The sequence below is a fragment of the Cebus imitator genome, unplaced genomic scaffold (genome assembly GCF_001604975.1).
Source record: "Cebus imitator isolate Cc_AM_T3 unplaced genomic scaffold, Cebus_imitator-1.0 Scaffold335, whole genome shotgun sequence".
NCBI lineage: Eukaryota > Metazoa > Chordata > Mammalia > Primates > Cebidae > Cebus > Cebus imitator.
Genome location: NW_016107650.1, coordinates 1,627,790 through 1,645,888, shown reverse-complemented (window position 1 = coordinate 1,645,888; position 18,099 = coordinate 1,627,790). Strand labels below are relative to the sequence as shown.

General features: G+C 44.0%; 1 protein-coding gene across 6 annotated transcripts in view; it reads right to left on the bottom strand.

The window, feature by feature from the left end:
• Window positions 1-18,099, bottom strand: part of KIAA0319 (KIAA0319 ortholog) — a 103,110-nt gene that overhangs the window by 34,465 nt on the left and 50,546 nt on the right. For 5 of the 6 annotated variants that reach the window (XM_017505240.2, XM_037730167.1, XM_017505241.2 and 2 more), the window contains exons 3-8: window positions 15,581-16,326; window positions 9,246-9,438; window positions 5,639-5,737; window positions 4,287-4,384; window positions 2,651-2,738; window positions 1,550-1,642 (exon numbers count right to left, since the gene is read on the bottom strand). In XM_017505240.2, coding sequence (XP_017360729.1) covers window positions 1,550-1,642; window positions 2,651-2,738; window positions 4,287-4,384; window positions 5,639-5,737; window positions 9,246-9,438; window positions 15,581-16,326 — 1,317 coding nt within the window. Of the gene's footprint in view, window positions 1-1,549; window positions 1,643-2,650; window positions 2,739-4,286; window positions 4,385-5,638; window positions 5,738-9,245; window positions 9,439-15,580; window positions 16,327-18,099 lie in introns of those variants that run through there. The other variant, XM_037730168.1, reaches the window with a different exon arrangement.

Sequence of the window (18,099 nt, the reverse complement as noted above, 5' to 3'; positions counted from 1 at the left end):
TTTAGTAGAGACGGGGTTTCACCATGTTGACCAGGATGGTCTCGATCTCTTGACCTCGTGATCCACCCGCCTCGGCCTCCCAAAGTGCTGGGATTACAGGTGTGAGCCACTGCGCCCAGCCTGCATGAACATTTTCTATTTCTACTTTAAAAGTGAACAAACAAAATGTGCCCTGCGGATTCATAGAAACTTAGACCTGGAAGAGGGTGGGTTTCATCTAATTCATTTAAGGAAAGAGGAAGTTCGTGCGACAGATTAATAATCCTGAACAGTTTCCTGGAAATAAGCCATACTGACTTAGAGGAATCAAAATGCGATGTATTTCCATTTAAAATATACTTTATTTTCACATTACTAAGAAAGTTCTTTAGGGCCTGGCCATTTGATTGGCAATTACTGTGAAATATGGGCTATATTTGAATAGATGCAAATAGTCATGTCAAGGGGCTCTCTGTACATTTGCAGGCTTGTAAAATAGAGCAGCTTTAGCGGCTAACAAGTATTCTCCTGACAACCAAGGCAACCATTCTTCTCTCTCTGCAGGATTTGGTATTAGCTTTGTGATTAAATGTACATAAAATGCAATTACCTGGTACACTGATAAGGATGAACCTAGTCAATCACAGGATGTTTTCAAAATATATTTACACAAATACCTGTAGTTACTCAGGGGCCCCTTCCACATATACTCCAAAAGAAGAACGGACTCTGAACTAATAATTTAAAATACCACACTCCCTCACTGAAGACACCCTTTCTAAGAGTTGTTAAAAGTGATTTTCCCAGGCCAGGCATGGTGGCTCACACCTGTAATTCCAGCACTTTGGGAGACTGAGGTGAGCGGATCATGAGATCAGGAGTTCGAGACCCGCCTGACCAACATGGTGAAACCCCGTCTCTACTAAAAATACAAAAATTAGCCAGGTGTGGCAGCATGCTCCTATAATCCTAGCTACTCAGGAGGTTAGGACAGGAGAAGTGCTTGAATCTATGAGGCGCAGGTTGCAGTGAGGCGAGATCACGCCACTGCACTCCAGCCTGGGTGACAGAGCAAAACGTGAAAAAAAAAAAAAAAAAAAAGTGATTTTCCCATCTGGTTGGGGATGCTTCTCCTCCTGAGGACCACAGGAGCTCCTCTCCAGCTTCTAATTAATTCTTTTAAAATAATCTAATGGGAACTCCTCCCTGGTGTCTAATTAATTCTTTTAAAGAAATCTCCTAAAATAAGTTATATACAAAAAGATGTACCTATATAGTGATTTTCCAACTGCTAATCACATGTACCACACCAGATGTGTTGGTGCTCTAATTCCCAATCAAATGGCCAGGCCCTAAGGAACTTTCCAATAGAACAGACAAAAGCCGAAGGGAAAATAAGCACAGAGCAGAGAAGCTAAAGGAACTAAAGAAGACGTAAAACTGAGGAAGGAAGTGATCGTTTATCAGAGTAACAGCCCGTAAGTCCTCCCAGCCTTGACGCAGAGCACCCACTACACTTCCTAGCATGCAGAGAAAAAAAAAAATCCCTCAACTATCACAGGATACGCACGGCTGCCATCAATGAGGGCTGACGTCAAAGGCAAAGTGAGCTCTTGCATTTGGGGAGAAACAACTGCTACAGGTGGCGAGTTGACTCTTCTGGCTGGAACAGAAAAAAAAAGGGCAGTGACTGAGCCCACGTTGTGTATGCAGATGTCATTACCCACATAAAAGTATCTGCTTTCAAAAATTGATTATAAATGCCCTGTCAAGGAGGTGTTTACCCTACAGGCCTCAACTGTGGAGAGCACCTTTTAAAGTCTGGAGTCTCTGTGAATTTCAGGAGCTTGTCTGTACATTTACACTTTTGAATGGAAGCCCAGGCTCAGTCAAGATACGCAATAATAACCAAGGGGCTGGTCACAGAACGTGAGCAGTAATTCCAGAGCAGCAGCAAGGGGTTACGGCTCCAGCTCCTCGGGTAACTGGATCTTCAATATCTGACTAACGGCAAGCCCCCACTCCCAACCACGCTTCAGCTGGGGTAACAACCAGGCAGAATATGCAAAACACAGAGCTGTCAGGTCCTCAGGTTGGGCTGAAGTTGGTTCGGGGGAGGTTTACCTTAATTGTGTAGGTTGTGCTCTCAGCACAGGTGAGGGGTGGTGGAGGCTGAAAGCCAGCCCGTTCCACTCACCAAGCCAGGGCTGTGCCCGCCCAGCTCAAGAACCACCGGTTTCTAATTCACATGAATGCACTGACCGATGGGCACACATTTTCCCCTGACCTCTTGGTTGCCCCGTTGAATGTATTTAACATGCCCTGCTCCGAAGGTGAAGCTGACTCATGGAGAGTGGAGGCAGAAGTTAGGGTGGATGGAGTAATTGTCAGCTAGAGAGGGCCAAGGAAGATTCGCCACCACTCAAGAGCAGCCAGCAATAACCTTGTCAAGGAAGTACTAAGCGTTATACAGAAAGTAAAACACAACACAACAAAACAAAACCATAATCTTTGCATGTTTTCTCTACAATAGAGTCTAATTTAAAATAGATTTTCTCTCTCTCTGTCTCTCTCTCTCTCTCTAGACAGACAGATAGATAGACAGTCATCCAGGCACCAAAAATTGAGATAAATGTGTACAGCAGGAGGCCATTCTCTTACACAGGCTTACCAGGCTTAACAGTGACATTGACAAATGCTTCTCCAAAGGCATTTTCACTAGAAACAGTGACTTTGAAGACATAAAGTCCGATGGACAACTGTAACATAAAGAAAAGTTACACAAGTCAACTTGCAAAAGCTATGATGGGTCCATTACCTAGTAAAAGCTAAAACATCCCAGAAGCCACGCTCCTAAATTCGGCCTGGAGAAGCGGCTCAGCAGGGAGTCTCATCTGGATCTGTCAAGAGGCTGCCACACGTTTGAAGCCTGAATTCCAGAACACTAAGGATCACCTAGACAGGCCTTTAGCTCTGTTGCAGAGGGCCTTGTAGAGGCCTAAGTGAGATGGACCAGCAGAGGGCAGCAGTTCTCAACCGTGTGTGTATGAACCAAGCATTTTCACCACCTAGCTCTGGTGGGCTGGCTGCAGGTGGCTGGACGCCACACTTTGAGAACCAGAGCTCAGTGACATGGGGATGATGCAAGTCCATGCCGCACCATGAGCTGTGTGGTCCCAGGAGACGAAGTCAATCATCTGGTAGGAAACCAGACCTCTAGCCGCAAAGTCAGTTTACATAACCGCCTAGGCCAGAAAGATGGCATGTTTCTGGCCGGGCGCAGTGGCTCAAGCCTGTAATCCCAGCACTGTGGGAGGCCGAGGCGGGTGGATCACAAGGTCAAGAGATCGAGACCATCCTGGTCAACATGGTGAAACCCCGTCTCTACTAAAAACACAAAAAATTAGCTGGGCATGGTGGCGCATGCCTGTAATCCCAGTGACTCAGGAGGCTGAGACAGGAGAATTGCCTGAACCCAGGAGGCGGAGGTTGCGGTGAGCTGAGATTGCGCCATTGCACTCCAGCCTGGGTAACAAGAGCGAAACTCCGTCTCAAAAAAAAAAAAAAAAAAAAAGATGGCATGTTTCTTGTGAATGCTTGCATCATACAGCAATATGGGATAGGGCAATCTGTGACCTGGAATGGGATTATTGGCAACTCTAGAGATGTGCCTGATTGAGAACCAGAGATACGTCGAATGTACTTAACACTGCAAGGAGAGCAAGTGTTCGAACAGGTTTTAACCTCACTGCAATGCCTGTGGGACACCCAGATTCTTTTCCCCAAGCTGAGACACACCAAGTAACTCACATCAAGAAAAGCCATCTGAAGCCTCTTCACCATCTGCCTGCTTACTTGCATAGCTGAAACTTTATTCATTCATATACTTCTTGTGATCTTACCATGAGAAAGACACTTGCGGCCAGGCGTGGTGGCTCATGCCTGTAATCCCAACACTTTGGGAGGCCAAGGAGGGTAGATCACTTGAAGTCAGGCGTTCAAGACCAGCCTGGCCAACACGGTGAAATCCCATCTCTACTAAAAATACAAAAAAGTTAGCCGGGCGTGTTGGTGTGTGCCTGTAATCCCAGCTACACAGGAGGCTGAAGCAGGAAAATCACTTGAACCCGGGAGGCGGAGGTTGCCGTGAGCTTGACTGCGCTACTGCACTCCAGCCTGGGCAACGGAGTGAGACTGTTTCCAAAAAAAAAAAGAAAGATGTTTGGGTTCCTCAGCGAAGAAGGTATGAACTGAGCTCTGTACCGCTGTGCTGTGCTGTCAAACACAACCCGCCTCCAGTTACTTGCCTGAGAGAGGTTGAGAGTCTGCATGTGTCCTTGTTTTATTTCACCTTGGTAGTCTATGGGATGGCTTATTAAACTCCATTCATAGTTGTAGGTTGTTTCTGAGAGCAAAAAATAAATATGAGTAGTTATAAATTCTGAGAGGTCACTAGGTAACCTGGGCAGAGGGACAATGATGCCTTAAAACCAGCAGTACAGGTTTCCTTAGATATACTAAACTCCGCTTTCTTTTTTTTAACTTATATATTTTTTGTTTATTTGTTTATATCCCCTCGCTTTTGCTATCATCTTATGAGCTTGATTTTTAACTACCAGCCAAGTAAGAAATAATATGTATCTTCTTAATATAAAATTTCTTTTTTTGTTATAAAATCATACAACTTACAAGAATTTTTTGAAATGTATACAGTTAAAAAAAAAAAAAACCTCCCTAATTTAACCATTAGTATTTGATGACTTTTTTTACTAGGGTGCTACATCTGATGATCCATATCAGTTTTAACATAGTATGATCCACTGTGCTTTTCTCTTTTTAACACAAGGCAAGGAGATTTCAGTTCATTTGATCTGTTGTAGGGGTTTATTTAAGGACATGAAAACAGAATATAAACATGTCTCTGTGAAGATGAAACAGTCTCCCACCTTCAGATGTTAGTAAAGTATAAGGTACCTCACCTCAAAGGATTAAAATGCAAATGCCAACTATTATCATCTCTGTTTATAAAAATTTGACCCATATGTGATGGAGAAAAAAATCAACTGAGGAACTAACCTGAATGAGAAATAGTCAAACATCTTAAGAATGAGTCTGCCTTAAAAACAATGCATCTGACGGGCCACAGGTCCCAGGTCAAATGTTCACTGAATGGTAGAGCACTGGACAAGTAGAAGAAAGGGCATTTTGAATAAAATTTTTTGAGCAGCTAGTGTGAGGTAGCCTGAGAACCTCAGAGCCGTGATTGTCAACGCCACAGCATCTGCAAGCAAACCTGTGGGTGCGCACCACTTCCCTCTCATTCCGGTGGAATCTTCCCAGGTTCTATAGGTTATCACAGGTCAACAAGTGGTACGTGGCAGCCTGTCCTGCTCTGCTTTGCATGATCAGAAATGTATGACTTTCCATCCTGACCAATTAAACGATATCTACTGTATTTAATGTCCTAGACTCTTACTCCCTTTTAAACTATTTCAACAAATGTTGATGCTTACGATAATCAAAGCCTTGTCTTCCACCTTTGTTTGTGACGTTGTGCGATGTTGTGAAAATGAATCCGCGTTGTAAATAGCCTGTCAGGGCCTGCTGAGGGGTAACACCCAGTTCCTAGCGGTGAGGGAGGAAGACGTTACATTCTCACCTGCAGGTGGCGCTGGCGCAACAAAGGCCTTCAGTTCAACTTCATTGTCGGGAAGAGTTATTATTAAGTTATCTCCAGCCGATACCGTAAGTTCTTTCACTAAAAGTTAATTGGAAATAATACATGCAATTATATAATATAATGATGTTGCATTACCGTTCCATAATAGATCTGTTTTTAGGATCCATAACATAAAATAGCATATGTTTTTGTAATAGTTCTTCATCAGATTTTAGCTAAGGCACGTTTTTCCTCTGTCTAGAAACTGAACTGTGCCCTATATTATAGTGCTGGGCTTTAAGCCGCATATATGAGTTGGCACTGTGACAAAAATGATGATTCAAATTGACTGAGCAATGTATTGGGTGACAAGAGTTACGTGAAATAAGTCTCGCACAGTTATGGATTGGGTCCATTTTCTCCCTTGGTCCCAGCTTTTCTTGACTCCCTGGTGTGAGCTATTTTTAGTTAGAAAAAGACTGAGTGTAATCCTAAGTGTTTCTGTCTCCTTAGTCCTACTCCACTCAGTTCTCATGAATTACTGCTAATGGCCTTGTATTGGAACCTTTCCAAAACAAAATCCAGTCACCCTCAATATAAAAGGCCTATTTTAACTTAAAAGCAGGAACATTAACTCTTATCAAAAGTGCTTATCCGCCAAGTGAGCATTCAGAACAATACTTGTTTACTTTCTCTATAACCAGGATTACATTGATATATTCATCCATTCTATCGTTTTGAGTCCACTAGACATTAGTTTCACTTGTAAAATATATTGTGGTATGTCCAGATACTACATAGAGAAAAATCAAAGATTTTTTTTTTTTTTTTTTAAAGCTGAGTGCTCTGCAGAGGGACCCTGCTAGGAGAAGTGGACAGGCTGCTCATTTACAGGTATTGATCGACTTACCACCTATGCAACTTACGACCATTCGACTTTACGACCACAATCGCTAGCCACGACTGCCCCGTGTCTGGCAGCGCAAAGGTTGCCCAGCTGGGCGTACGACAGTGCGGACCAGCTTCCGGCAGCACTACCATCTCCGCGTGCACCATTTCAACTGTACATATAGCCTACTCAACTTACGACCAAATTGTGTTACGACCGGTCCGCGGTCCCGACCATGGTCGTAAGTCGAGCACTACCTGTAATCATTTAACCCCCTCCTCTCCTCAGGCCTCGGTCCCTCACGTGCTCCTGGATCAGCTGCAGAGGCTCTCCGTGGCTTTGCTGGCTCCTCTCTTGTCACTTTCACTAACTCTTTGCCCTGAAAGTCAGGCACTATAGACCTAGAAGGAACATTGACCCAAACCTATCACGTTACAGATGGGTGTTTTAGGTCATAGGAAATCTCAAAGAGGTGGCCTGGAACTCTGGCTTAGCATCTTGAACTAAAACAAGAAAAGAAGGTTGTGGTCCTGATATGGAAAGGGACATTGTTACAAATGGGGATTTCTGGCCTGGCGCAGTGGCTCACGCCTGTAATCCCAGCACTTTTGGAGGCTGAGGTGGGCAGATCATGAGGTCAAGAGATTGAGACCATCCTGGCCAATATGGTGAAACCCCTCTCTACTAAAAATACAAAAATTAGCGGGGTGTGGTGGTGCACGCCTGTAGTCCCTGCTACTCAGGCGGCTGAGGCAGGAGAATCGCTTGAACCTGGGAGGTGGAGGTTACAATGAGCCAAGATTGTGCCACCATACTCCAGCCTGGGTGACAGCAAGACTCTGTCTCAAAAAAACAAAAAACAAAAAACAAAAAAAAATTAGCCAGGCTATCTATATCAGGAAGAGAAGAGTGACGAAATCCCAAGGGATCCCCACCAGTGGAGAAGGTCCTGACGAATCTGCATAATAAGCCCCACTCCTGCTACTTTGCTGTTCTGGGCACCTCTGGCCACTTGGCTTCCCCACAACCTTCTTTTCTTGTTTTAGTTCCAGATGCTAAGCCAGAGTTCCAGGCCACCTCTTTGAGATTTCCTCATTTCCCTGGTTATCTCTCATGGAGAGGTAAGATGTACATGTTATGAACCTGTTTTTTTTTTCTCTTGTTAATCTATCTTTTGTTAAAGGGGCACTAGTCTAGAACCTAGAAGGGTAGATGGAAAATGGTTTTATCCTCCTCCGTAGAACTCTCTCCCTCCTTTCTTCCCAGATTCTAGCTTTCCTCTTTACCTCCCACCTCTCTGGCACAACTACCCAATCAGATTTGCAGGCTCCTTCTGCACTGTCAGCTGCTCATATGATGATGTCCTCAAGTCCCAGTACGCAGGCCTCTCCTTAGCCCACTCCCGCTGTCTCCCCAGATGATCTTCTATGTCCCCCGTGCCTTCAACTGTCACCTCCACACTGATGACTCGTAATCCTTTATCTTCAGCCCAGCTGCTCATCTAATTTCAGTTCTGTATTTTCATATATCTTAGCATCCTCTTCCTTCATCCTTACCTTCATCAGTCACTCATCAAATCCTTATGATTCTGCTCCCTTGCTACCTCCTGAATCTAGTTTCTTCCCTCCATTCCTGCAGCCATTCACCACAGCCTTTCCATGGATCTTGTTGCCTCTAGTCAACGTAGTCAACTCCATGCTATTTTCTTTTTCTTTTGTTTTCATTTTTTACTTTTTTTGAGACAGAGTCTTTCTCTGTCACCCAGGCTGGAGTACAGTGGCACTGTCTTGGCTCATTGCAACCACTGCCTCCAAGTTCAAGCAATTCTCCTGCCTCAACTTCCCAAGTAGGTGGGATTACAGGCGTGCACCACCATGCCCAGTTCTTTTTATTTATTTATTTATTTTTTTGTAGAGATGGGGTTTCACCATGTTGGCCAGGCTGGTCTCGAACTCCTGACCTCATGATCCACCCGCCTGGGCCTCCCAAAAGGCTGGGATTACAGGTGTGAGCCACCACGCCTGGCCAACACTATTTTCTTAATACAAATCTGATCATTTTGCTTTCCTGCTTAAAACCATTCAGGGATTCTCTAAACTCATCCAATAAGGTGCAGAATCTTTAGCATAAAATACATGATCTTTCCAGTTCTTGCCCTGCTTGCCACTCCAGTTCCAGCCACACTGAATCCCTTACATTTCTTCCAGAATGCCCCATGAGCTCTTGAACTTCTGTTTTTTTGCATAGGCGATGAATGAGATGATGGATGAAGCACTGAGCATATTGCCTGGCACTCTATAGGTGCTCAGTAAATATAATGATCACTATTGTCATTAAACATGTTGCTCCCTCACCTGAACAACAGATCAATGCCACTTTTGCTGGCTCACTCTACCCTAGCATCTCCTCTGGAAAGGCATCCCTGGGCCCTCCTAGTGGGTCAAGGTGCCCTTCTGTCCCCACAGCAGCCTCTTACAGCACTCACCATATTGTATCAGAACCACCTTTTTACCTGTCAGCCTCTTCTCCTGGACTATGGAGTCCCTGAGGGAAAAGACAATGTCTTATTCCTCTTTTTGTTTCCAGTATCCAGCACCGTTTCTGGCTAGACGCTCAAAATGTTCCTGGAGGGAATGAGTCAACTTTGAAAGCTGTGACTACCAAATTCTACAGCCTGTCTTCAGTACGTTTCTTCCAATTGTATTTTTTAAAAGTTACCTGTCCTGGGAGCAGTGGTAGGCGATATGGGTCGTTCAGACGGGGTGGACCCAGAGAGGGCTGTGCTAGGAGGAGGTGTTGGGAAGCTGTGCTCTGTACTGCCCGCGGTGACTGTGAGCACTGGGCTTTTCTCCACGGCAGCTGGGCTGAGCTCCAGGCTTGCTGGAGGAGGACTATGGGAAGGCATTAGAACCTAAGAGATCAATTACAAGGATAAATAGTTACAAAAAAACAAACAAACAAAAACAGTTCAATTCTTCCAGCAACTCAGTGTTACCAACCTTTTTCATAAATTAGCTTCAGGAATGTTTGAAACGCCATGAATAATATTTCAAAACTCTCAAGTACACTCTTTGCCGTCTGTTAGAAATATAGGGCAACTCTGGGTTGGACAATTAGTACAGGTGAACACACAAACACTCAAAATAAAGAATGAGAAAGTAATTACAGTAGCCCCTAAACTAATCAGTTCACTGGACTGACTGTTTCTGCCCCACACCTCCCCCCACACCCCACAGGTTCATTTGGTGAAATCCTAACGCTCAATGTGGTGGTATTTGGAGGTAGAGCCTTTGGGAAGTAATGAGATTATGAGGATAAAGCCTTCATAAATGGGACTAGTGCCCTTCTAAGAAGAGGAGAGACAGCTAGCTATTCTCCTTCCTCCATGTCAGGACACAGCAAAAAGATGACTACCTACCAAGAAACCCTCACAAGAACCCAACCCTGCTGGCATCCTGACCTCAGACCTCCACACTTTAGAACTGTGAGTTACACACGGTTAAGCCACCCAGATCATGGTTGATATGGCTAGGCTTTGTGCCCCCACCCAAATCTCGTCTTGAATTATAATCCCCACGTGTCCAGGAAGAGACCAGATGGAGGAAACGGGATCATGGAGACGGTTTCCTCCATGCTGTTCTTGCAATAGTGAGTTCTCAGGAGATCTGGCGGTTTTACAAGCATCTGCCCTTTCCCCTGCTTGCTCTCTCTCACCTGCTGCCATGACTGCAAGTTCCCTGAGTCCTCCCACGCCATCCCGTACTGTGCGTCAATTAAACCTCTTTCCTTTATAAATTACCTAGTCTTGGGTATATCTTTATAGCAGTGTGAGAATGGATTAATACAATGGTATTTTGTTGCAGCAAAACAAGCTAAGACAATCACTAAAGCAACAATTGACGACAATCAAATAATTCAATAGTCAACAGGCTTCTAGGGTAAATCATCTTTATTCATTTATCCATTATGTATGACCGATAACCTAAAGTTACAGTTAGTCAAGTTAAAGTTTTTTAATTAAATAGCGTGTGCCAGGGGGAAAATTCTCATAATATGATAATAAAATATCTTCTGAGACTTAAAGTCAGTAACTGCGTGGAGCCAGGTAAGTCAAATTCTTAGACTAAGAATACAAAAGACCCACAGAGGCCATGTACAGTGAGAAACCCACAGAAAGAAAAGCTACAATTCAAATGTAAATCAGAGAGGGGGGCATTGGTGCTAATTGAAGTGACAACTACTCTTTTCTACAATTGAGAAGAGTGAGTAAGGATATGGCATAAATTTTGTGCTTGGAGGTGTGATCACTGGTACCACCACTAATAGCAACTGTGCTCCCACTGGGTTCCAGATATTTACTAGGCAACTTGTGAAACCTTCTGCAACTAAATTTACAGAACCAAGGCAAAAAAAAAAAAAAAAAAGATGAAATAATGAAATTAAGCTGTACGATCAAACTAAGAGAAACCAATTGACCTACATTTTAAAAATCAGGTAGTGGGTCTACTATACAATTTTAAGAAGTTTGATTTAATTGAATTTTCAGGCATCTGGGTTTGTGAAGTGAGTGCTATGGATTAAGCTGTGACTCTCTAAGAATAGTATGAAGTTTAGAATTACTACAAACCAGGGCTGCAGAATATGTGTGCACAGCATTTTATACTGGGGCCTCTGCAAATCCCAGGGGATAAACTGAGGGGTTTTTTTGTTTGTTTTTTGTTTTTAGTTTTATGAAGTCCTGAAAAATTATTGCCAAGCTGAAATAAAGAATGAAGGTAGGCAGTGGTCTGAGAAATTAAGGTACCTTGGGTCGAGGTCACTAAGCCAGAAATGGCTGAGGGGGAATTAAACCCTCGTCCTGCCCTTCTCTACAACATTCCCTTTTCCACCATGCTGCGTCTCCAGGCTGGAATCAGATGCCAGTTCTTCCCTTCACTATTCAGTAATCCTCCCACAGCCTCCACCACAGAACTCGTCACTGAGTCATCAGGACACAAGGTCCTCTCTGACACACTCCTCCAAAGGCAAACGGATCCTCCATGGAAGCCACTGAGCACCAGCATCGCCCACTTCAGCCTTCAAGTTCAGCTGGGCGTCGTCAGTGAAAGTCCCAAATGGCTCTTGTTTCTATGTTCTCTACTCATTTACTTTAAAACAGTTTGTTTTAGGTGATTTCTCTAGTCTTGTCGACTGGAAAACACAGTTGCAAAAAATGTCCTGTATCCTCTACAAGTTTGATCTTGATTTATTTTTCATAGATGTCCTATTCAATGGCACTATTTCATGCCTACTGCTGTTATGAATATTCATGTACAAGTTTCTATATAGACATGTTTTGTTTCTCTTGTGTAAATACCCAGAAGTGAAATTGCCGAGTCATATGACTTAAGGTTTTGAAAAAATGCAAGGCTGTCTTCCACAGCAGCTACACTATGGCCAGGCATAGTGGCTCAAACCTATAATCCCAGCATTTTAGAAGGCCAAGGCGGGAGGACTGTTTAAGCCCATGAGTTTGAGACCAGGCTGGGCAACAGAGTGAGGCTCTATCTCTACAAAAATAAAAATAAAAAATTAGCTAGGCTTTGTGGTGCACACGACATAGTCCCAGCTACTGAGGCAAGAGAATCACTTGAGCCCAGGGGTTTAAGGCTGCAGTAAGCCATGCGGCACCGCAGCATTTCAAACTGTGTGCAGAACAGGACCCCATCTCTCAAAAAACAAAAACAAACCAAAGTGGCTGCAACATCTCACATTCCCACCAGCAGTGCATGAGAGTTCCAGTTTCTCTACATCCTGACTAACGCTTATGATCTGTTTTTAGTTTTTCTCTAGCTATCTAGTAGATGTGAAGTATCTCGTTGTGGTTTTGATTTGCATTTCCCTAAAGATTAGTGGTGCTCAGCATCTTTTCATGTTTGTTGGCCATTCTTCTATGATCTTTGGAGAGATTCTATTCAGATCCTTTGCCCATGTTTGAATTAGGCTGTCTTTTTATTATTAAGTTGTAGGAGTTATTTGTATATTCAGCATCTACAATATTTATGGTATATTTATCCCATTTCGTGGTGTATTTATCCCATCAAGAAAGCTTCCCTTTCTTGATGTTGTCATCTGAAATACAAAAGCTTCTACTTTTGATTAACTCAAATTTACCATTTTTCTATTTTAATCCTATGCTTTTGATTTACTAAGAAATAACTGCCTAGCCCAAGTTTACAAAGATTTATGCTGAGTTTTCTTCCATGCCTTTTATAGTTTTAACTTATATTGAAATTATTGGTCCATTTTGAGTTAATTTTTAAAAAATAAGGTAAAAAGTAGGGGTCTAAATTTATTCTTTTGCATGTAAGTATCCAGCTGTCCTAACACCATTTGTTGAAAAGATTATTCTTTCCTCATTAAATTTTCTAGGTACTTTTGCCAAATACAATTGAGCTATTTTACATATATATATATATATATATATATATATTTTTTTTTTTTTTTTTTTTTTTTTTTTTTTTTTTTTTTTTTTTTTTTTTTTTTTTTTTTTTGGTGAGAGACGAGATCTTAGTTTATGTCATAAATTCCAAACTTGGCACTGTGTCACAATGAAATAATGTTTCCTTTGTTTCTTTTTGTTTTAAGAGAGGGGGTCTCACTATTTTGCCCAGGCTGGTCTCTAACTCTTAGGCCCAAGCAATTCTCCTACTTCTGCCTCCCAAGTACTTGGGATTACAGGTGTACATCAGTGTATTGGGCTTGAATATATGGTTTCTTGTTATGCTATGCATCTAATTTTTGTGAACACTTATTCAGAGATTGTCTACACATCTCTTGTACTTCAGAGGAATATTTGTATTTCAGTGGAAGACAGCACATTATCAGCAGGGCGAGGTGGCTCACATATGTAATCCTACCACTTTGGGAGGCCAAGGCAGGCAGACCACTTGAGCTCAGGAGTTTGAGACCAACCTGGGCAACATGGCGAAATCCCATCTCTAACAAAAATATAAAATATCAGCCGGGTATGGTGGTATGCGCCTGTAGTCCCAGCTACCTTGGTGGGGCTGAGGTGGGAGGATTGCTTGAGCCTAGGAGGTCGAGGCTGCAGTGAGCCGAGATTGCGCCGCTGCACTCCAGCCTGGGTGACAAAGTGAGACCCTGTCTCAAAAAATTAAAATAAAATAAAAATAAAAAAAAACATATTACCTACTGGATACTCCTCCAGGTTGTCTGACTTGTCCTTCTTGTATTTGAGCTATTTTTACAACTCTGTAAGTTGCAGGTCACTGGTAACAATGTATATACTTCTTGTCTATAGACATACAAATTCTCCCCTGCCTGCTAGAGGTTCAACTGAACCCCCTCCTTTCCTCACTGGAAACCCAGTTTTGCCTCTATTTGCACATGCATTTCAATATATTTTTAAATCCATGAATGTGTCTGTTCTTCAGCTTTTCTGGTAGGATAATTATAATCTCCTAGTTCCCTCAGTGATTAATGAGTAGAATCAAATCTCTAACACATGTTCATTTGATATCTAAATAATTCACAATTTCACCTATTTAGATAATTATCTTTTAACAAAACCAACCTCAAAGAGCTAATGAGCCAAAGGATTTTTAATAGAGCTTGATTTCAGAGAGCTCCATCTGTATAAACCAGGAAGTAAATGACTTGGCAGCATGAAAAAGGGTAAATTATATTAATATTTACTGATATGAGTAAATATGGTTAATCTTTAATGCTATCAGATTATTTTTAATGGAAAGTTTTTTCATTTTAATCCAGTTATAAGTACAGGAAAATATAGACACTTCGGAGTTCAAAAAATATAAGCAGAAAAAAATATCTTCTGATTAAATCTTGGCTGGGCGCCTGGCTCATGCTCATAATCCCAGCACTATGAGAGGCCAAGGCGGGTGGATCACTTGAGGTCAGAAGTTCCAGGCCAGCCTGGCCAACATGGCAACATCTGTCTCTACTAACAAATACAAAACTTAGCTGGGCATGGTGGTGCACGCCTATAGTCACAGCTACTTGGGAGGCTGACGCAGGAGAAAAGGTTGAACCAGGGAGGCAGAGGTTGCAGTGAGCCAAGATAGTGCCACTGCACTCCAGCCTGGGTGACAGAGCAAGACTGTCTCAAAAAAAAAAAAAAAAAAAAAGAAAAGAAAACTCACACATAAAAATGACTTCTAGACACTTTTTAGTGATTTTTCATGGTTGAGATTGTGATGTAGAGTCAATTCAATCCAGCATTCTTCACTTATTCTAATATAAGCACTGGAATTTTAAAAAGGAAACTTTTCCGTTAAAAAATTCTTAAAGGACTCCCAGGTTCCCTTTTGACTTCATTTCCATGTAGGCCTCAGCTTCCTCTGATCAACATGCCGACCACATTCTCGAGTCCTGACCAGGGTCCAAACAAGCAGCCTCTGAGCTCTCCAGCTGCCCTCTGCTTGCCACACACGTCTCCTCCGTCTCCCCGGCCTCCTGCCCTTAACACTTGGGCTTTCCACCTGCTTTTGAAATCGTTCCACTCCAGTGACTCTCATTCTATTTTAACCTGGGCTTTTTCATGGAACTTTTTACGGCACTTAAGTTCTCTCCTTCGTGTCTGTCATCCTATCCAACTGTTTATGATGCCTTGTGTTTGCAGCAGCCAAAGCACCTGGTTGGTCTGGAAGAAACCTACTAGCGTGATTTTCAAGGCCCCTGGGCGGGTGTGCGTGCTGGCTCCAGGGACGGAGATACCATCTCCCTTAAATATTGGTAGAAGCATCTCTAGGGAGAAGTGCTAAGTCATTACAAGCAGGCTGACTCCTGAAGGCAGAACTGTTTGCTCTTTTTAACAGCCTGGTCATGGAGGCATAGCAAAGGAACAAAATATTCTGCTTCCTAGAAATCTCTGAGAGACAGTCATCTTGCTTGCCACAGCTGAGACAGGTGCGGTTAGGAGGAAGCTCCTTATGCTATACAGCCTGAAAGAGTGCCCAGTTCCTGAAACCCAGCCCCTCCTGCGGTCTGCCAGCCCGTCCCACCCTCAACCACATTCTGAACACACCCACCTCTTTTCCAGAGCTGCTGCTTGATTGTCCCTGGAGCTGAGAAGCCTTTTCTTTCTCCAACACCTCTCCTGAAGATGGAGTGGCCGCCAAGGGAAGCAACACACTTCTCTCAGGGAGTTTTGGAGCATGGGTTGAAGCAGGCTCATTCAGGTGATGGAGCTCAGGGACCTGCTGCGTCTCCGCTGGCGCGGCAGGGCTGTCTCCAGCAGAGGAGTTGAAGCCCCCCTCGCTGCCCGGCAGCAGGCCCCAGTCTGGGTACTCGGCACCCCCTCTGGGCTCCTGCTTGCCACTGGGTTGCAAGAGGTCCTTCTCCAGCTCGCGGTAGTCAGCTGAGTACTCAGACATCTCCTCTAGGCCCCGATCTTTGCCTAGAAAGGGCAAGTCCTTTCTGATATCCTCCGGTGAGTCCCCCCAGGTCCCCGAGGGGGAGCCCCTGTTCAGCATCATGTCCCCATAGTCCAGCAGCTGTGCAGGCCTCTGAACAGGCCTGAGCACAAAGGTGAGGTAAGACCTGATCGGGCCCATCTTCTTGGGCTCACAGTTCTCTTTGTGGGGGCAGCTCACCAGGTAGCAGCGGCCCTCCAACCACCAGGCCAGGTCACAGCTGGGCAGGTCACAGCACGCGGCCGTGCAGTCTACCACAGGGAAGGTGTGAGGCACCCGCATGATTCTGGTGGTTTCCAGGTTCGGTGAAATGACTGCACTGGAATACGTCCTCCCCTCACTGCACTGCTTACAGGCACAACCTGTAAACAAAGCAGTTTCTAATGAGGGAGAGAGGCATAACACAGGGAAGCACCTCCAGCTCAAGAAACCAGGAAAACGGAGTCTTCTCAGTCCCTGGCCAGTCTGGCAAGCAAATAAAGAATCAGCATTTCCCACAGAAAGATCACAGCATGATCTTACAGTCAATCTGCCCAACCATCCGTCCATAAATTCATCCTTCTACCTTCCCACCCACTCATTCATCCTCTGTCCACTCATCCTTCCATTCATTCTCCCATCCATCTTTCCTCCTATCTTTCCACCTTTCTACCCACCCATCTATCCATCCTTCGCCCACATACCCATCCATCTATCTTTCCACCCGCCCATTCATTTGCCTTTCTAATCTTCTGTCTTTCCACTCACCCATCCATCCCTCCATCCCTCCATCCCTGCATACATCCACCCACTCATCCATCCATCCATCCCTCCACGCATCCACCCACTCATCCATCCATCTTTCTAATCTTCTACCTTTCCACTCATCCAGCCATCCCTCCATCCCTTCATGCATCCAGCCACTCATCCATCCATCCATCCCTCCATCCCTCCATGCATCCACCCACTCATCCATCCATCCATTCCTCCATCCATCCACGCATCCATCCACTCATCCATCCATCAATCCCTCCATCCATCCACGCATCCATCCACTCATCCATCCATTCATCCATCCCTCCATCCCTCCACACAGCCACCCACTCATCCATCCATCCATCCATCCATTCATCCATCCCTCCATCCCTCCACACAGCCACCCACTCATCCATCCATCTTTCTAATCTTTTACCTTTCCAGTCATCTATTGATCCCTCCAACCCTCCATGCATCCACCCCCTCATCCATTCATCCATCCATCTATCCCTCCATCCCTCCATGCATCCACCCACTCATCCATCCATCCATCCATCCCTCCAGGCATCCACCTACTCATCTATCCAGAGATTCCTGCACCTGTCCATGCACCCTTCCATCCATCTGTTTTCTCTTTATACAGTTTCACTCCACTTAATTATATTATTTATAATACTTTGGTCCTCACATAAAATTCAATTACAAAGGTTTACTTTACAAAATAGCATCATGTCTTTGTTGCATTGTTGTTGTTAATTGATTTATTTTTAAAGTCTCACAGGCTATTTTAAATTGGATGGATGGATAAATTGACAGGAAAGCAAACTGTCACAGGGAGGCAAGTAGACCTTTGTCTGGCAGACGCCTTCAGCTCAAAGCTTAGGGCAATGTTGAGTGCAGCTGGAGGTGGCAGATTCCTTGGCACGCCTGTGGCATGCACCAGTCCTTTTGTCCTGCAAAAGATCACCTGAATGGGGGCTGTTTTGATATGCATACCTTAAAAGCAAAGATCTTAAGGCTAAAGTTGTTTGAGAAGGTGGGGCTCCCAACAACGAAATCATTCTTCATTTGGTCCAAGTTGCCATAATTACTTCAGAATCTATTAGAAACACTCAAGGAAGCTCTTCAAGAACTATCAAACTAGAGACCAGGGAGCCTGTCGCCTATGTTTGTATGCTCTATAAATCCTAGCCTGATCTGTGGGCATAGTAGTTACTTAATGATTGTTGACAAATTAATAAAATCACTGGTTAGCATTTACAAAGGTAAAAAAGATAAAGAGGGCTGAGTGTGATGGCTCATACCTGTAATCCCAGCACTTTGGGAGGCCAATGTGGGAGGACTAAAGCCCAAGAGGTTGAGGCTGTAGTGAGCCATGATGGCACCACTGCACTCCAGCC